This window comes from Sitodiplosis mosellana, unplaced genomic scaffold, assembly GCF_009176505.1.
Source record: "Sitodiplosis mosellana isolate CC-2019 unplaced genomic scaffold, AAFC_SMos_1.0 Smas_scaffold_3, whole genome shotgun sequence".
NCBI classification, from domain to species: domain Eukaryota; kingdom Metazoa; phylum Arthropoda; class Insecta; order Diptera; family Cecidomyiidae; genus Sitodiplosis; species Sitodiplosis mosellana.
The window spans coordinates 7922136-7939714 of record NW_022595246.1 but is presented as its reverse complement, the minus strand read 5'-3'; the positions used below and the strand labels follow the sequence as shown (position 1 = coordinate 7939714).

General features: G+C 36.5%; 2 protein-coding genes across 2 annotated transcripts in view; both read right to left on the bottom strand.

Annotated features, from left to right (window-relative positions):
• LOC129566082 (kinesin-like protein Klp10A) overlaps positions 1-17579 on the bottom strand; it is a 267051-nt gene that overhangs the window by 146152 nt on the left and 103320 nt on the right. The gene's annotated exons all lie outside the window — the stretch shown is intronic.
• Positions 1717-5826, bottom strand: LOC129565805 (uncharacterized protein K02A2.6-like). The gene has a single exon (XM_055441038.1). The coding sequence runs from the start codon at positions 5824-5826 to the stop codon at positions 1717-1719; it is 4110 nt and encodes a 1369-aa protein (XP_055297013.1).

The following is a 17579-nucleotide window of genomic DNA, read 5'->3' as shown; positions in this document are numbered from 1 at the left end:
AAACTTTGGGCCAAAACAATTGCGTGGAACGGCTAACAATGGAATGTATGTGAAGGAGTTCTGTTTTCCCATCGATCGTTCGCCCGAAAATCTCACATCGGTTTGAATTCTTCAGGTTCATCGAAGTACTTTTCGTTGTGGCCCATGTAATAAATGGGTACGATAATATTTGAAACGGCTGGAATGACTGGGTTTTGAACTGAAATGACACAGAATGATGTTAAATTACTTTATTGGTTCAAATTAATTGGTATGAATTAATAAATCGGAAATTCTCTTGAGAAACTACTCATTTATAATTCATCCCATAATCAAATCCAACGTACATAATTGAATGACTTCTAAAGAAAGACGACCGATGAATGGAACAGATGGAAACAAACGCAGCGATTCTTTCACTATCAAATGGGACAGTTGATTCACTTTAATCAGTGTTGTTGGCTCTTTGGTATCGTTTCCAAATACTTCAACAATTTCTTTGAAACCTTTTTTCTGGGATTCGGGATTTCTTGCAATGTTGTTCAAACAGAATGTGATTCCTGAAGTGGTCGTTTCATGTCCCTAATTGAAAGAAAAAGTCAATTAGCATTTTTGTTGCAAAACTGGAGGTGTTTTATTTTGGTTTAATGGAAAATAGCATACCTCAAACATAAAAATGCGCGTTTCTTGCGAATACCAATGGCCTCATTCTCCTCATCCTCTTGTGAACTGCTGCTATTCTCTTTATTATTATTGATTTTCAGTGCCAAGATCTCTTGTCGCCGTTTTCGTATCACGTCATCTGATAGAACAGCGGATGTCGGAGTATGAAATCAAGCATACGAGTGTGTAGCACATGTGTAATCCTTAATTGATTGTATACAAATGGAATGAAGTCATTAATATCTCATTGAACTCGATTGGAAATTGCGCTGGAAAATTGTCATCCACACACGATGAGATAGAGGAAAATGAGAACAAAGCAAAGCAAAATGGTTGACCGTCCTTTATTGAACTTACTATTTGACTGCATGCACGTATTCGGAATTTGGTTTGGAAAGAGCGTCAATGCTAACACCCGTTGCTGTTTCTATAAATGAAAAACCAAATTCAGTAATGCGATGATATTATGTGTGTGATATTCCGAGGTGATAATTGAATAAGAATGGTCAAGAACAATTGCACAGAAGCAAAACCATTTGCATTTTAAGTACAAACACAAATTATCAACATAAACAAATAAAATAATATTGTTTGACGGTTTATACAATTTTGCCGGTAATGACAACACACTTACACACAGTCACAAGCATTCGCTCGTGAGACTCGAAGCCGACGCAGTACGTAAGTGTGAGTGTGACACACGGCATCGGCTTCGAGCTGAGCTGTGTACGTTTCACGTACAACTGAACGCCTAGGCTTTCAATGCTACAAATGCACGAAAGAAGTGAGAATAGCAATGAAAGCCTAGGCGTTCGGTATTTAAAATGTACATATGTAATAATCAATACGTCTGCTTAGTGTGCTGCTCAATATTAAACTGCCACTCTTTATTCATTGACAGTGACATTTACATTTCAAACCGGCAACCAGTGTTGCCAACACTACATTACTCCTTTCTTTTTAAATTGTTTTGTTTTTTTTTTTTTTTTAATTTAATTTAATTTGAGATCAACAAATGCAAAATAAATGAACTGATGCAGTTAAATGTAATGTAGTCCTGTTCCGCTGACGTGTTCACTTCGATTGCTTCGGCTGTACAAAGTCCTGATAGTAGCTTGGTGTAGATCGTTTCCGTGTCGATGTTCGAGTCGGTATCAGCTGAGGCTGTGGCACGTGTTGTGATGATGTTTCGCCTGATGGTGGTGAGTGCTGTGAAGGAACATCGATACGTTCCGGAATCTTCTTAACATGGGCTACATTCCGACGGTATGACTTTCCCGTCCCCGAATGTACTACAATAACTTCTGAACCCATTCGCTTGGTTACTGTGTGAGTTGCTGGCTCGAAAGCAGTGTCAAGCTTGTTCGATACAATCTGTCTCTTGACCACTACCTCATCTCCTTCCTCAATGTCATTTGCTTTGGCGTTTCGCTTGCGATCGGCATACTCTTTTCCCTTTCGTTTCATGTCCGCATCACGATCTCTGACTTCACTGTCTTCTCTTTCGATATGTTGATCCATTGATGGCAATTTATCACGAATATTTCTGTTGAACATCAATTCTGCCGGTGTTTTCAACGTTGTCGAGTGCGGAGTTGAACGATACATGAGTAAGTACTTTTGCAAGTCTTCTTGCCAATTTCCTTTTTCGCTCTGACAAATGGATAATCGCTTCAATAACGACCGATTCTGACGCTCAACCTCTCCGTTTTGTTGTGGCCAATAAGGTGTGGTGCTAATCAGCGTAATGTTATTCACTCGGCAATACTGTTTGAATTCTTCGCTCACGAGCTGACGGCCATTATCCGCATGTATGGAAATTGGCAATCCAAAGCGAGCAAAAATGCGTTCCAAACGTTTAATAGTTTCGCTTGAATCAATTTTCGTCATTATTTCCACTTCTTTGAATCGGCTGTAATAATCAATCACCACGAATATGTAATGACCTGATGGCAATGGGCCAAGAAAATCAATTGCCAGGTGTTGCCAAGGTGCCGAAGGCAATTCCGTTCTTCTGAGTGGTTCGGGTGCTGATGGTGCACTTACTAGCAAGCAGCCACGGCATTTCTTCACAAATTCCTCTATCCGAGTGTCCATTTTAGGCCACCACACTTTCGCTCTCAACCGACGTTTCATCACCGTCATGCCGGGGTGACCTTCGTGAGCCAATTCCAGTGTTTTCTCACGCAGGATGTGTGGCATCACAATCCGTGTTCCCCGCAACAAAATGTTACCAGCAAAACATAGCTCCAGCCCGAATGGCTTGAATGCCGATGCCGAATCTGTCCATTCTCCTTCGTACAGCGCATGTTTGACTGCTTGAATTTCGCTGTCTTTCGTTGATGCTTCCGAAATTTCACCCAACTTAATTGCTTTTGGCTCCGCATACGCCACAATCCATCGAATGTATTGCTCTGTGTCATCACTGTCTGATGGTATGTTCATTTGTTTCAATAGTCGTGACAATGGGTCGGCAATGTTCGTTTTTCCGGGCTTGTAGATCACTTTAAACTTGTATGACATCAATCGCATAACCCATCTTTCAATTCGCGCGCATGGCTTTGACCTTGGTGCAAACAGTGTTTCGAGAGCTTTATGATCGGTCACCAGTTCAAACTCACGTCCGTATAAATAATACGTAAATCGTTCGACTGCCCATACCAGGGCGAGTGCTTCTTTTTCCGTTTGTGCATAATTGAGTTCTGGTTCAGTTAAACTGCGGCTAGCGTACGCAATGACTCGATTTTCTCCCTTTTGAAATTGTGTCAGTACCGCACCCAATCCGACTGGGCTTGCATCAGCAATGAGTTGTGTTCGGCATTTCACATTGTAATATCCAAGTAACAAATTATCTGTCAATCTGTCTTTGAATGTGTCAAATGCCAATTGTTGTTCACGGCCCCATTCAAATCTGACGCCTCTCTTTGTAAGTTGGCGAAGCGGCTCGCTAATAGTCGCCAGATTCGGAATAAATTTACCCACATAGTTCACCAGTCCAATGAAACTACGAACCTCCTCGGCGTTTTTGGGTGCGCGAAATTCCTGCACAGCCTTGACTTTATTGTGTTTCGGTTTTATCCCAGCGTCCGATAAAATATGGCCATAGAAATCAATTGCCGTGCGTCCGAATTTACACTTACTTTTGTTCAGTGTGATATTGAATTCACGAATTCGATCAAGCACCTTTCGAAGCCGTAGATCATGGAGCTCTTTCGTTGGCGCATAAATAACGATATCATCGATGTAAACGAGTACACCTTCACATCCACTTAGTATTTGTTCCATAAGTTTCTGAAAAATCTCTGGCGCACAGTTAATGCCAAACATTAGTCGAGTGTACCGAAATAATCCTTTTCGTGTCATGAAAGTGGTAATTTCTCGTGATTCTTCCGAAATTTCAACCTGATGATATGCTTGCTTAATGTCCAATTTTGAAAACCACTTTGCTTCGCTCAGGTGCGGCAAAAAGTCGTCCATAGTCGGCAATGGATGATTTTCCCTTTCCACCGCCAAGTTGGCGCGCCGCATATCGACACAGATGCGGACATCATTTTCACCCTTTGGTGCAACAACCAGCGGCGACACCCATTTAGCCACACCGCTAACTTGCTCGATAATGCCTTGACGAGCCATTTGTTCGATTCGATCGTCAACCAATTTCTCTAGTGCAACTGGTACACGGCGGTATGGTTGAGCTACAGGCTTCACGTCGGGTATGATTGGAATGTCAATTGTCACACCTTTGATTTTTCCCAGCGGTTTACAGTCGACTTCATTTTCATCGATCACATTGACATTGATAGCATTTTTCGGCTCCACATCGTCCCCGATTTTCAGTATTCCAAGTGCCTTGGCAGTTTCATATCCCAGCAATATCTGTCCCGGTTCATTAGCTACGTAAAACTTGGCCAACTTTTCGTTCGTTGCCGTTTTGACCACCGTTTCAATCATTCCTATGAACTTCAATGGATGCGCCCCATAACTTTTGAAATTGATATCAACTCCATTCTGTCGATGTGTGGTCACAATATTTTTGGTTTTCCATTCTAACCAAGACGCTTTGTCGACGACATTTCGCTTTGTGCCTGAGTCAACGATCACTTCAACATCAATACCACCGATTGTTACCCACATTTTGTTGTAATCGCCACCATCATCATCTGAATCGACCATGAAAATGTCCTCATACTCATCTTCAATACTTTTGTATTCGGGCTTCGATTCCATCTCGATCGCTTGCACATTTTCTCGTTTTACTTTGTTGCTCGACTGTTCATCATTTGCCGTGTCGCCCTTTCTTTTTCCAACGAAGCGTTTCTGGTCTCCGGATTCGCGAAGAAAACAGCAACGAGAGAAATGGTCCTTGCGGCCACAACGATGGCATGTCTTGCCTTTTGCCGGACAACAATCGTCTGATGCCTTGTGACCTTTCGAACCGCATCGGCCACACACAATACCAAAATCCATATTTTTCTTCGGCGGCAAATTTCGACGACTTGCAAATTTACGTTTCGTATTGATATTGCACACACTTTCATCTTTCCGTTCATCAACTGTCACCGGACTTGTATGTACGAGTGTTGCTTCCCTTTCGAACGTTTTCTGTTGCTTCGAAACAGCTTCAAAGATTCGTGCCATTTTGACAATTCGTTCCAACTTTTCATCACCTCGTTCCAATATTTTGCGTCGCAACACATCCGAGTGACAGCCGCTCGTGATTTGGTCACGAATGTTTTCATCGAGCTGCTCATCAAAATCGCAGCGTTCAGCTTGCTCACGCAATCGCATCATGAACATGTCGATTCGCTCACCTTTGTTTTGTGTCAACATTCTGAAAACGTGTCGCTCGTACGAAATGTTCTGTTTCGGTTCGAAAAATTCACACAGTTTCGCCACCGCTTGTTCATATTCGTCTTGTGGTTGAGATTTAACATAACCCGTTGCCAATGGGCCTTTTCGTGCGGTCTCTACGACTTCTTTTTCCGGCAGTGAATAATAAACCGATTGAACTTTTGCACCGGCGTAATGTAGCATCCAGTTCAATTTCTCTTCGGCGTCCTCCATCGAATTTGCTTGGGCGAAGATTTCAAACCCACGCAGCCATATTTTCCATTCGCCACCGCAATTTCCATCCGCTTTGAATTCAAACGGAGGCGGTCCATCTGTTGCTCGCGTTCGCTGCATGTTTCTCCGTTTCTCTTTCTTCTTCTTCTTTGTTTTCTTTCCGTGCACTGGTTCGTTCTGTCTGTCGCCAATGTAATAATCAATACGTCTGCTTAGTGTGCTGCTCAATATTAAACTGCCACTCTTTATTCATTGACAGTGACATTTACATTTCAAACCGGCAACCAGTGTTGCCAACACTACAACATAAAAACTATGAAAGCCTCATCGAACGACTGTAGGCTTTCATCAACGCCTATCGCGTTCACTCGGGCATTGTTCAATATTCGATTCTTTCCATACAATTGTTTTTCATGTGTTGTAAAGATCATTTCAGTACTGTCTTTCTTTTTACCGACAGCTCGTTCATAGCTCAAGTTATTTTTATCTTCCACGTCTCTTGTCTGTTCATTCAGATTAGCACCAACTGAAAAGTTTTCGTCATCATTTTTCGTCTCATCTGATTCTTGATTGTCAACAGTTTCACTATCGTGAGCCTCTGAAAAGCAAAACACCTTTTGTGAGTAAGAAATGAATACTATTTTGTTTTATTTTCACTACCTTTTCTTGTCTCTTTGCTCTCTTCCGAATCCAATTCAACTTCATTGCATTCGGGCGCGTCGTCATTCACTTCAATTACAATATTTGGGCGATAGATTTTGCGAATCAATTTTGGTGTTTTTCTTTGATCGAATATTGAACTACGTTCGACGGGCTTCTGTTTCTTTTTACGAGCTACTGCTGATTTTTTGGGATCGATTTTGTCTAACTTCACGAAACAGGGCTAAAATTGTAATTTTTCTCATAATATTGTGTGAACATAGAAGGCAAACAAACGAATGAACAAACCTTATACAGTTTTGAATCATCCAGACGAGGATCTTTGAAAGATTTATTCTAAAAAAAAATCAATGAAAAAAGTGACGCTAATCATCGTACATAAGACTCACTATTTATTTCACTCTCTTTCGCCGTATTGCATCATTTTAATTCCAACTCAACTCAAGGATGATTGAATGAAATGTATATGGGTAATGTGTTTCAATTGACGCAAATTCAATACAATTGGGCAAAAGAGTAAGAGATAAAAAGTTTAGTGGACGTCCGAAAAATTAAACAGTTTTTACCTTTGGAACAAACACAGATTCACGTTTTCTCTTACTCGGATTGCCATTGCTTGGAAATAATTCATTCTGTTTCAAATCCGATTCACTATGCTCAACAGATTTTTGTGTCAATTTGTGTACTTTTGTAGATTTCTTCTGAAAATTTGAACAAATTGAGCAAGAGGGATTGAGAGATGAAAATATATGAGCTTCATAACAACAGAATAGCTGTTACCTTTGGAGTCGCCAAATCTCGTTTTCTCTTTTTTGTCAATTTGACATTTTGTGAACTTGTTGCCGAATTCATCTTTAACTTTTCACTACCACCGCTTTTATTCGATCGAAAATAATTTTAACTTATTTAAATATAACAATAGAATTCACTTCAAAAGAACGTGTTTTAACGCAAATTGTAAAAGCCACAAGAATCGGTACATCGGTAGTCATTAAATAGACACTTGTTCCAAGGACGCTTTAAATGTATATAACAAATAGGAAATATTTGACGTATCGCGCCAAGACGCCCCCTACACGTGGTTAGTTTACATTGTGTGTGCTTCTGAATGTACCGAATTCCAATATAAATATAAAAGTAAAAACAAAAACAAAAAATGAATATGAAATTAAAACCTTGATGCAAATTTGATTCAATGATTTAAATTTTAATTCAAAAAGTATTGAAAATAAAAGTATTTAATTTCAATCACAATAATAATATTTTGTGTGTTGTTTGAAAAAGCTACAGTGCTTTTGGAAAAGTTCAATCACTCAAACTGAACGTTGCCAACTTCAGACTGAACTTGCAACAACAGATCATAAACTGTCATTCGTGTGTATTTTGTATATTGTTTATATTTTGGTGACATTCTACAATTGATCATCGTTGAATTGATTTACAAGGTAAAACAAATCTCACATTCGAATACATTCAAAATAATCGATTTAATTGTAGGTATGCCACACAAATCCAAGTGAACGTTCACATTTCATTCGTTGCATCAACAATTTGCCCAATTCATCGTCAAATGCTGTTCGAACGAAGCTGTTGGTAGATGTTCCAGAAATTGAAGTGCAACGCAAGACATTGAATTTGGCAATGGATTTGGTATCATCCAAAAATATCGAAGAAATGGTGCTAGTTTTGAAGAAGGAAATCTCCAAAACTCACAATATCGAACATGAGGACACCGGCAAATACCGCCAATTGCTCGTGTGCACATTGCAAAGCTGTTGCATTCACGTAAGTCGTCATTCAAACCACATTTCAAGCTATTTCAATTAAAGATTGGCATACAAAAAAGAATGTTAACATTTCTGATCCATTCCATTCATACAGTTCCCAGATGTTGCAGCCACCGTTATTCCTGTGTTGTCCGAGTTCTTGCCTGACACCAATGAACAAGCTGCTACTGATGTGCTTGTTTTCATTCGTGAAATCATTCAGAAGTGCACGCATTGATCACGGAAAAATTGATCGAAACATTCCCATCGGTGCGTTCCCTTTCTTTTCAAATGTAATTTTCAACGTTTAACCAAATATTTTTTCTCATTCTCATAATCAGAGTCGCAAAGAAGGAGGAGCCAAATGTCGCCGAGCTGAGACACTCTTCCAAAAACTCCAAACTTATATCCTTATATTCAAATGTCAACGGTGGGCGATGATGCAATGGGCAATGCAATGATATCACGCACCGAAGCATCGTCACCAATGTCAACGCTGAGCAATCAAAATTCAACCACAAACAATATGCTTGGATCGTATATTTTGCCAAATTCACGGTCATTCAAAACGAATACACTACGAAATGTGCCATCCGACGACCAACGTCGCAGCCATGATGCATCAGATACGAATTATTTAGAGACAATTTTAGTGCTTTACAAAGTGGACTAGAAACGTTTGTTTTCTGTTCGATTATGCGACATTTTGTATTTTCACGAAAAAAAAATTAATCTCTTTTGTTTATTCGTTTTTTTTTCTTTAATGGACTGAACTTTATCGATATATAATAATAAAATAAATCAGACCATTTGTAATGTAACATGGACACAAAGCAACTACATTCGTTTTTAATTTAACATTTGTTTTTTAAAAAAGAAAATCATTTTAATTTTGACAGTTCAACATATGAATTAATAAACAAACAAGAAAGTTCACCTTCGCTTCACTCGGTGAACATTCTCGCTCTGAGCTACGCGTAGAGTCTTTTAGAACCTAAGGACTCGTTTTGGGTCTAGTTTGTTATTGCATAACAAACTATAATTGGGCCGTTACATGAAATGTACATCACAATGTATGTATGGATTAAATACATAGCATACACAGTACAATAAAGTTCAGGTCACCAAATATAAAACAACTTCGCTCCGCTCTGCGTTCTTCAGTTTTAAGTTACTTAATCTATTTTGTTGTTTCACAACAAACTATTTTTTGGCATACTACATGAAATGTATTTCATCAAAGTAACTTTGAAGTAATATATTTATTTGCAAAATGAATTACAAGATCTTGGTTTTATTTCTTTTTTGAAATATACTGCCTTTGGTTATTAAATAAAAAATATGAGCATTGAATCTAAAATCACTTTAATTCTGTTCAAGACACAGAAAATATTATACGAAAAATTAATGTAATTTTTAAACGACATTTGATAATAAAAATTTGATTGGCGCTTTGAGATATTATGCACCTATTTGTCGTTACTGCCACTGTTTTAAATTTTATTGCGTGACTGGGATCGAGTACTATGTTAATTTTATTAGTTTCATTACTTTTATTAACGAAATAACATTTAGAATCCCCGTCCTGTAGCTCCAATTTTGTTCTTAAATGTTTGAACATAGCTGGATTCGTTTTGTGGCCATCACACGAAATATCTGCTATTATTATGCCCCTTTTCGTAACCTCATCTATCACTTGTTCCAGCAAGATGGCCTTTTCTTTTCCTTTTAGTGATTGTATAAAGTAATAGGCGATGGGCTGTTGAAATTGTACATTAATTCCAACCGCCATAAACACTATAACGTCCTTTGCGAGTGTGAACTCTTCATCTTGATTTGGTGTGCCGACATCTATCAGACCAATGAATTTGTTCGATGCCCGACACCATGTCATAGTCCGCTGAATATTGATTTCATCAAAATTTAAAGTAATAATCAGTTGCTTGTTCATCGTTTTTGCCTTGGCAGCCAACGCATCCAAAGACTGGTGGTTTATGCCCGATGAACCATCTAAATTGGAATTTCTGTACCATTGCCGAATGGTCTGGACATGTGGTAAATGGTTAGCGAATTTCTGGCGCAAATACTCGTAAGCCCGGGGACTTATGAAATGGAGAGACATACAAAAGGCGCGTATACTTGGTGGGTATGACTCGCGCGTTTTATGCCTTTACACAGGCATTCCACCACTTCTTTCATCTCAAAAAGCTGCAAGAAAAACGATTGAGAATTCAGAATTTAATGATATGAAAATCGTACATAATATGGGAATACGTGATTTGACAAATGAAAAATGGATAGAAGAGTAAACATGAAAAAATTACATTTAGAAAATCCTTTTCCGTATCGGAAATAAAGTTCTGCGATCGCATATCATCCAGGAAATATTTGAGCTTGGATTTCTCGTTTTCACTAGCAACCAGCTGTTTTGCTTTTTCCAAATTCCTTTGTTTTAACTCTGTATTTTTCTCGCCGAGTTTTGCAACTTGTATATCGTGTTTTGTTTTCAAAATTAGTATCTCGTTTTGCAATTTTCCAATTTTTTTCAATAGATGTGGGCATTGTTGGCATGTATGTGTTTCCATTCCGTCAGTTTCAACATATTCATTTGAAATAATTTCAACAAATTCTTGTGAATTGATGAAAACCGATGGAATTGCTTTCGAATTCAGTACATACTTGCCACCTTTTTTTTCATAATCTGTCGGTGGAAAATGTCTTATGCATACATTAAAAGTCTTTTGATTTGGACAAGGACCATGTTTTTCAATGGCTGACAACCATTCCGACCGATTTTTTTTTGTTGGCAGCCTAAAATTATAGGTTGGGAACATTGAAATGTGGCAAATGAAAAAAATATTTAAAAATTACTTGAAAATAGCTTCGTTAATGGTCCCCAAATTATTTGGGCAGCCAATTATGGCGCAGTATGCCCTTATTTTCCTAAACTCCATTCAAATGTTGAATTTGTGTGTTTGTGCAATGGCCTAGAAATAAATTTTCGTTTTTTTGTACGTTTGTACCGAATATGGAATCAAATAGCGATATTTTGTGAAGACAACGACCAACGACAATCGAGCTGTCGAAAACAAAAGCTCTTCACAGATGGCGCTACGGCAAAGTTGTAAACTCATCGACAAAACTGAGTCATCGACGCAGCGACATACATTACTTTGTTTGTTTCTTTCTTTTCCGTCTGCCTCTCGAACCGTATGGTTGCGCCATTACGTATTACGGTATTACGAACGTTAGCGAAATAATCGGAAAAAATCAAAGAAATCGTGAAATCATCTAAAATGACAATTATGTAAATACGAAAAACGATTATAAAAATTGAATTATACTGGTACTATTTTTCTTATATCGAACGAATGTGAGATAGAGATGCATTTTGAGATATGAGTATTAGTGTTATTCTTTACCATAGTTTTGGAAAAATCATTCCAATACGACCTTGAAAAGTTCTCTCCAACACTTTAGCGTTGATATACTCAAAGTGAGAATTACAGATTTATACATAATGAAGATAACATCAATTTATGTACATTCTTGTTATGTTTATATATCCAATAAATATTATTTGCGTCGCAAGTTGTTGCACTTTTTATTCACAATTTTCACAAATGAGCTCTTTCTGGCTGCATCATTTCCCACACGCTGTTCAAAGAATTCTGTGAAAAACAAATGGGTATGAATTCCTTCAAAAATATATTTCGTTTTAAATTAAAAAATACCTTTTGTAAGCTTTAACTTGACCGGATCGAGCGCTTTGTGTGAGATTTTGTTGAAATTCGATTGACGCCCACCACACGAAGATTCTTTCAACACATCGTCTGTAAAAACCGCAGTAAGGAGGCTCGATACAAAGCTTGAATCCATTGTTTTGGTTTTCTTCATGGCTTTTAACTCTTCAATGAGTTTACCTAGCAATGCGGCGTAAGACTGAAAGAAGCTTACCACGCGAAACACAATCAGTTTGTCAATTGAATCAATAAAAGTAAGCCGACTGGCTTTCGATGGGAAGACATGAAGTAAGAGTAACAAATTTTCAATGTCTTGTTTCCAATCGGTTTGTATGTTTTTGTCCACAAGATCGCGTATTTTTGAGCTATACTTGGGCCAATCAGAAACAAACCCTGCTGTGTTGCATGGGAACTTCGGATTATTATCAAAATCCCATTTGATCTGAAAATTGGTTGAAAATTCGTTCAAAAATTCTTAAGCAAAAAAAAATGCAAAACTTTTACCAAAATGGCATCTGCAAAAAAGAACGGAAATGATGTACGTAAATCCACGTTCGGATTCTGCATCATTTTATGGCGGAGTATTTGTGTTGAGATCAGCTTGCGAATTATTTCACTTCGAGCAGTATTTTTAATAACACATGTTTTCAAAAACTGAAAATCATCTTCTGGTGTTGACAACTGCATATAAGTCAATTGAGTTGAGACTTCAGCTGGATTTTGATTGTTCATTTCGTTATATTTTGTTTTCAGGTATTTGAGCCGAGCATTGAAAAATCCATTTACACCCAATAATTTGCTCTGAAAAAAATAAAATGTATAGAAAAATATCTTGATAAATGTTACACGTTCTCTTGGAATACCAAATCATTTTCTGGGTCAGATGATTTTAAACCAATAAACAGCACGATGGCGGTACGAGCTGTCATTATTTTGTGATGTTTCTCAACCTTTGAGGGGTCTCCCTTTCCAAAAGCCTCAATCATGAAGTCCACAATGCAATTGACAATCTGTATTCGCAATTTATCATCCAACACCTGTACAGCACTGTGTTTAAGCAAATCGGCTTTGTTTTGTCGGCGGAAGAAACTGGTCAATGTCTAAAAAATTAGAAGGAATACAATGAAACTACCTAAGAATAATAGAATATTCAATTGGAACTAACCGTTTCGGTGACCAAAGATAAATTTCCTTGAAGAGAACTGCTTACTTGGTATTCGACGTTGACATAAAACATGCTGCCATTGTGAAATGTTTTCACAACTTCGGCAAGCATATGTGTCGGAATCGGAAAGCCGAGATTATCAGTCAAAATTAAGCCAGAATATGGAACATCGTTGAATTTAATACCGAAAATATTGGCAACTGAGACCAGTTTGAAATACATAAGAAAAAATAGTGTTTTAAATTCAGATATATCTTAGATTGGTATACCGATGATAGAAACTTACCCTTTTCTGGAAAACTTTTCGAGTTTAACTCATTATCGGAAAATTGCACAAACATTGATTTACCGAGACACATCACTCTCACTATGTATTTTTTTCACATTCTTTTTCATTTTCTTGTTCCAATTCCATTTCCATTTTGGAGTGATTTTATACGGATAAAAAAAAAATAATTTGAATGAAACTTCGTTGACTCAAACACAAGATACCATACACATTGACATCAAACACATTGACTGTGCGTTGACAGGTTTTTTGACTTTGTTCGAATGAGACTTCATTCGAAACTTGGTACGTTTGACATTTATCCAAAAGATGGCGCTATCCCTCTCAAATGAAGTGAAGTCTGATTTGTTATTTTGTTTGATAGATTTATTGAATTATCTTCACAAATTTCATGTATTTTCTTATAAATAGGGAAAAAGACAAAAATTATCTCACAAAGTGGTTAAACTTTTATTTTTTCCTATAATGGGTTAGACTTTAACCGAATTTGGTCTCTGTGTATATATTTATCTCAATCAAAAGAAAAATTTCATCGGATGATAATGTTCATAAAATAACTATGATTTCATCGAAATTTCATGAAAAATTTCATCCGGATGAAAAAATGCAATGTGCAATATATTTATTTATCCAAATTAAAAGAAACATTTCATCGGATGAAAAAGTTCATTTTGATTTCATCTAAATAACATTTCAACTTAATGTATTTTCTCATCCCGATGAAATAATACATAAAGATGATACGTTATTTAGATGAAATCAAAATGAATTTTTTCATCTCCAAAGGATGAATAAATTCCCGATGAAGAAATTCTTGTTAAAATACGAAACAAACAAAAATCTCGCAAATTTCAAACGCAAAAAAAAGTGTAATAGTCTTTTCTGTGTCACAGTGAAACAGTACGCAGCCAAGAGAGGCCTTTCTTTGTGTATTGCGTTGTTGAAACATAATGTTTGACGGTTTCAACCGTCTGGCGCTGTGTTGACATTCCTTCTTGTATACATTTTCAGAAACAACATTTGAAACTATCCAAACAACATCGTAAACTTGTTGTGTTGAATATATCGAACACTTTATTAGTTGCAAATGTCAAAAGTAGCAAAGTTCTCCACTGCAATCGTGAATACCAAAGTGAACGGACTACTTCTATACGAATCATATTTATTGTGAAATTATTTTTCGAAAAAACGTGAAAAACCGAAAAAACGAGCATTTGAGGCGAGAAATTTTTCTTGACGACAGGTTAAATAGACTGAAAATTGAGGTGAATTATTCGTGATTGAAATTGAACGCATTTCGAAGCAGATCATTTGTTCGGGCACAGCACATAACCTCACACTCTGAGTCGGGACTGTGTTTCATTATTGAAAAAAAAGTGTGTAATTTCAAGTGTTTTTTCTTCGCGTCTTTCTTTGCGAACACTAAAGTAGTAATCAATATAATATTCATATAATTAAAAGAAGAGCAAATAAAAAATGTACTCATGTTGTGAAATTTGATTTTTTTCTGCATTTTTCGTTGACAGATTCTAAGCTGTTAGTGCATCACACACCAATTGTACTGTCCGATACACACACACACAAGAAACCAACAGCATTGTGGTGAATTGATCGAAATTGTGGACCGCCGAAGAAAGTCACATCGCCACATCAAAGCTAATTGTGCCGTTTGGAGGAGTAAGTATACGGCATTTTTTTCTGTAAAGAAAAAAGACAAAAGTGATTTCAATTCTTAATCTCTCTCTACCATATAACACTAATGTGAGAAACAATCCTACTTTGGTGTTGTCTATCAATATGAAATGAAATTGTCGCTCATGGTCATGTTATTAAACCTGATTTTTTTTCTCTGCATTTTTTGTCGACAGACTGACAGGTTTTCGGGAAAATCGACCAGAATTGATCGAAATTAAACGGGATTTCCGATTTGTTTGGCCACATCACTTTCTGCCAAATTCCAAGGTAAGATTTTGTTTTTAACAGTATCAATAATCAAATAAAAAATTCAGTACAACTGGTCCGCCAACCAATGCCAACGTATCCTTTGGCACCAAACGAAAATCATCTCGCAACACTGCAACAGGAAGAACAGAATTTAAACACAAAAAATTTGGAGCGTACACATTATCAAATAAAAAAACTTCTTTCGAAGTAATTCCTCGTGACGAATGCGAAAACAAAATAGCTGATATCAATTTAAAAAAATCATTACAGAGCGATTCTGAAATTAGTTGGAAGAATGCAAAAAAAGCAATCCAAATCGCTCCGAAATGATTTTTTAAAATTGATATCAGCTGTTTTGTGTTCGATTTCGTCACGAGGGATTACTTCGAAAGAAGTTTTTTTTATTTGATATCAGTTGTTTTGTACCCGAATTTTTTTTCAACAAAACTAAATAACACCAAACAAACACAAAGTGGTGTGTATTGAGCCAAAGAAAATGAAACATTAAATGTTGTAGTTAATCATCGTTTTGATTTTTTCATGAAAAGTACTTTTTTGTGTTTTTAGTTGATTGCGTGGAATAAAAAGACTTGGTGAGGGGCTGGTATCTGAAGGATTTTATTCATCTGAACGCAAAAACACTTTGGTTATGATTTTGCCATTGTTGACGGCAACAAAAATAAGTTTTTTTTTTTTTAAGTTTTAGTTGATTTTTTCGATTTTTCATGTTTTTTCCAACTTCTATAGATTATAATGGCTATATCTCGAAAAACAGAGTTTTGCCAAATGTCAAATTTTAGCTCTAATTTGGGGCTATATTTGAGGCAATTTTGAAAAAAATCGTCGGAGCCGTTATCGAGAAAATGGCCGATTTGTGCAAGGCCATAAATTTTTTTTTGCAAACACTAAAGTAGTAATCAATGCTACTATCAATATAATATTCATATAATTAAAAGAAGAGCAAATATCAAAGTACCTGATACCTTTTCGTGCTTTTTGACAGATGTACTAAATTGAATGTTTTCAATGTCGCCATCTGTGGTTGGTGATACAAATATCTTATCACATGGTTCTGATGAAGTTTTTATTTATTGTTTATACAATTTTATACAAAATCACTTTTTCATTCATAAACTCAATTCAGAAAAGAAAATCACAGTCATTTCAACAGTCGAGTTATTTTGCATGCAAAATGCCTAAAACATAAGAGTGAGAAAATTGTCATCATCAAGTTTACACGGCACGACCAATTTCAAGTGTTGCAACACTAGTACAAAATAATAAATGGCAAATCATTCTTTTGTCTCTTTGTGGACATTAATTCCCACATTTTCGATAGAAAGTGAATTTTTTCACACAACTCATAATTTCACAATCACGTGTTCAGTACATTTCATTGTTCAATACCGATATTGAACACACCCTAACATCAGCAATGGTATCTGTCAAACTTTACGCTCTGAAAATGACATTCATGGCAAACATTTAAAAACAGTCAATATTTTATTTTTTTAATTTTTATTTGGGAAAACTAACATAACATTCACTTTCGAAATCGTACCAAATATTACCCCTCATTTTTAAATATTTGAGTTCATTTTTACGGATCTAACGAAATATTTGAAAATTGTCGTGCCGAAGTGGTGTTTAGACTATACAATTCGGTTGTATCGTTTCGGCACGACAATTTCCGAAGGAGTTAGGTGTATCAGAAGTTCTGATTCAGAACACCGTGCAAATATTTTAACCATAGGTTCCTGGATTTCAAGTTTGTTGATTTTTCAGCACTTTATATTTAACGCCATTTTAGCCACTTTCGGCCATTTTTGATCGATACTATTGTACCAAATATGACAAGTTTTTAAAGAGGATATTAATACCTTTCAAGCAAGTTTATGCAGCTGTGATGAAAAAATGCGTCCACAACTTGGAACTTTGGTATAGTAGCCGATTGTGGTGGAAATTTTTTTGCACGAGACTCTGATACACACTGTATAAGAATTTATTTGGGTCTAATTTTCAATTAAGTGTTTAGTACATTCAAGTATTTAGGTACACTATCAATCAACTCAACATCGATCAACAAATATGTAAAAAAGAGAATCCTACCGATCCATAAACAAATTAAGAAAACTTTCACAAAATTTGATGATATAATATAATTTTAAGAGTAATAACTAATATTTGTAACTCAACTCAAAAACTGGTTTTCATGATTTACAAACGACTGCCAGAATAAATGTAGGAATAATGAAACACAGAGATGTTGTTTTGTTCGTGTTACATTATAAAATGATTCTTTATTC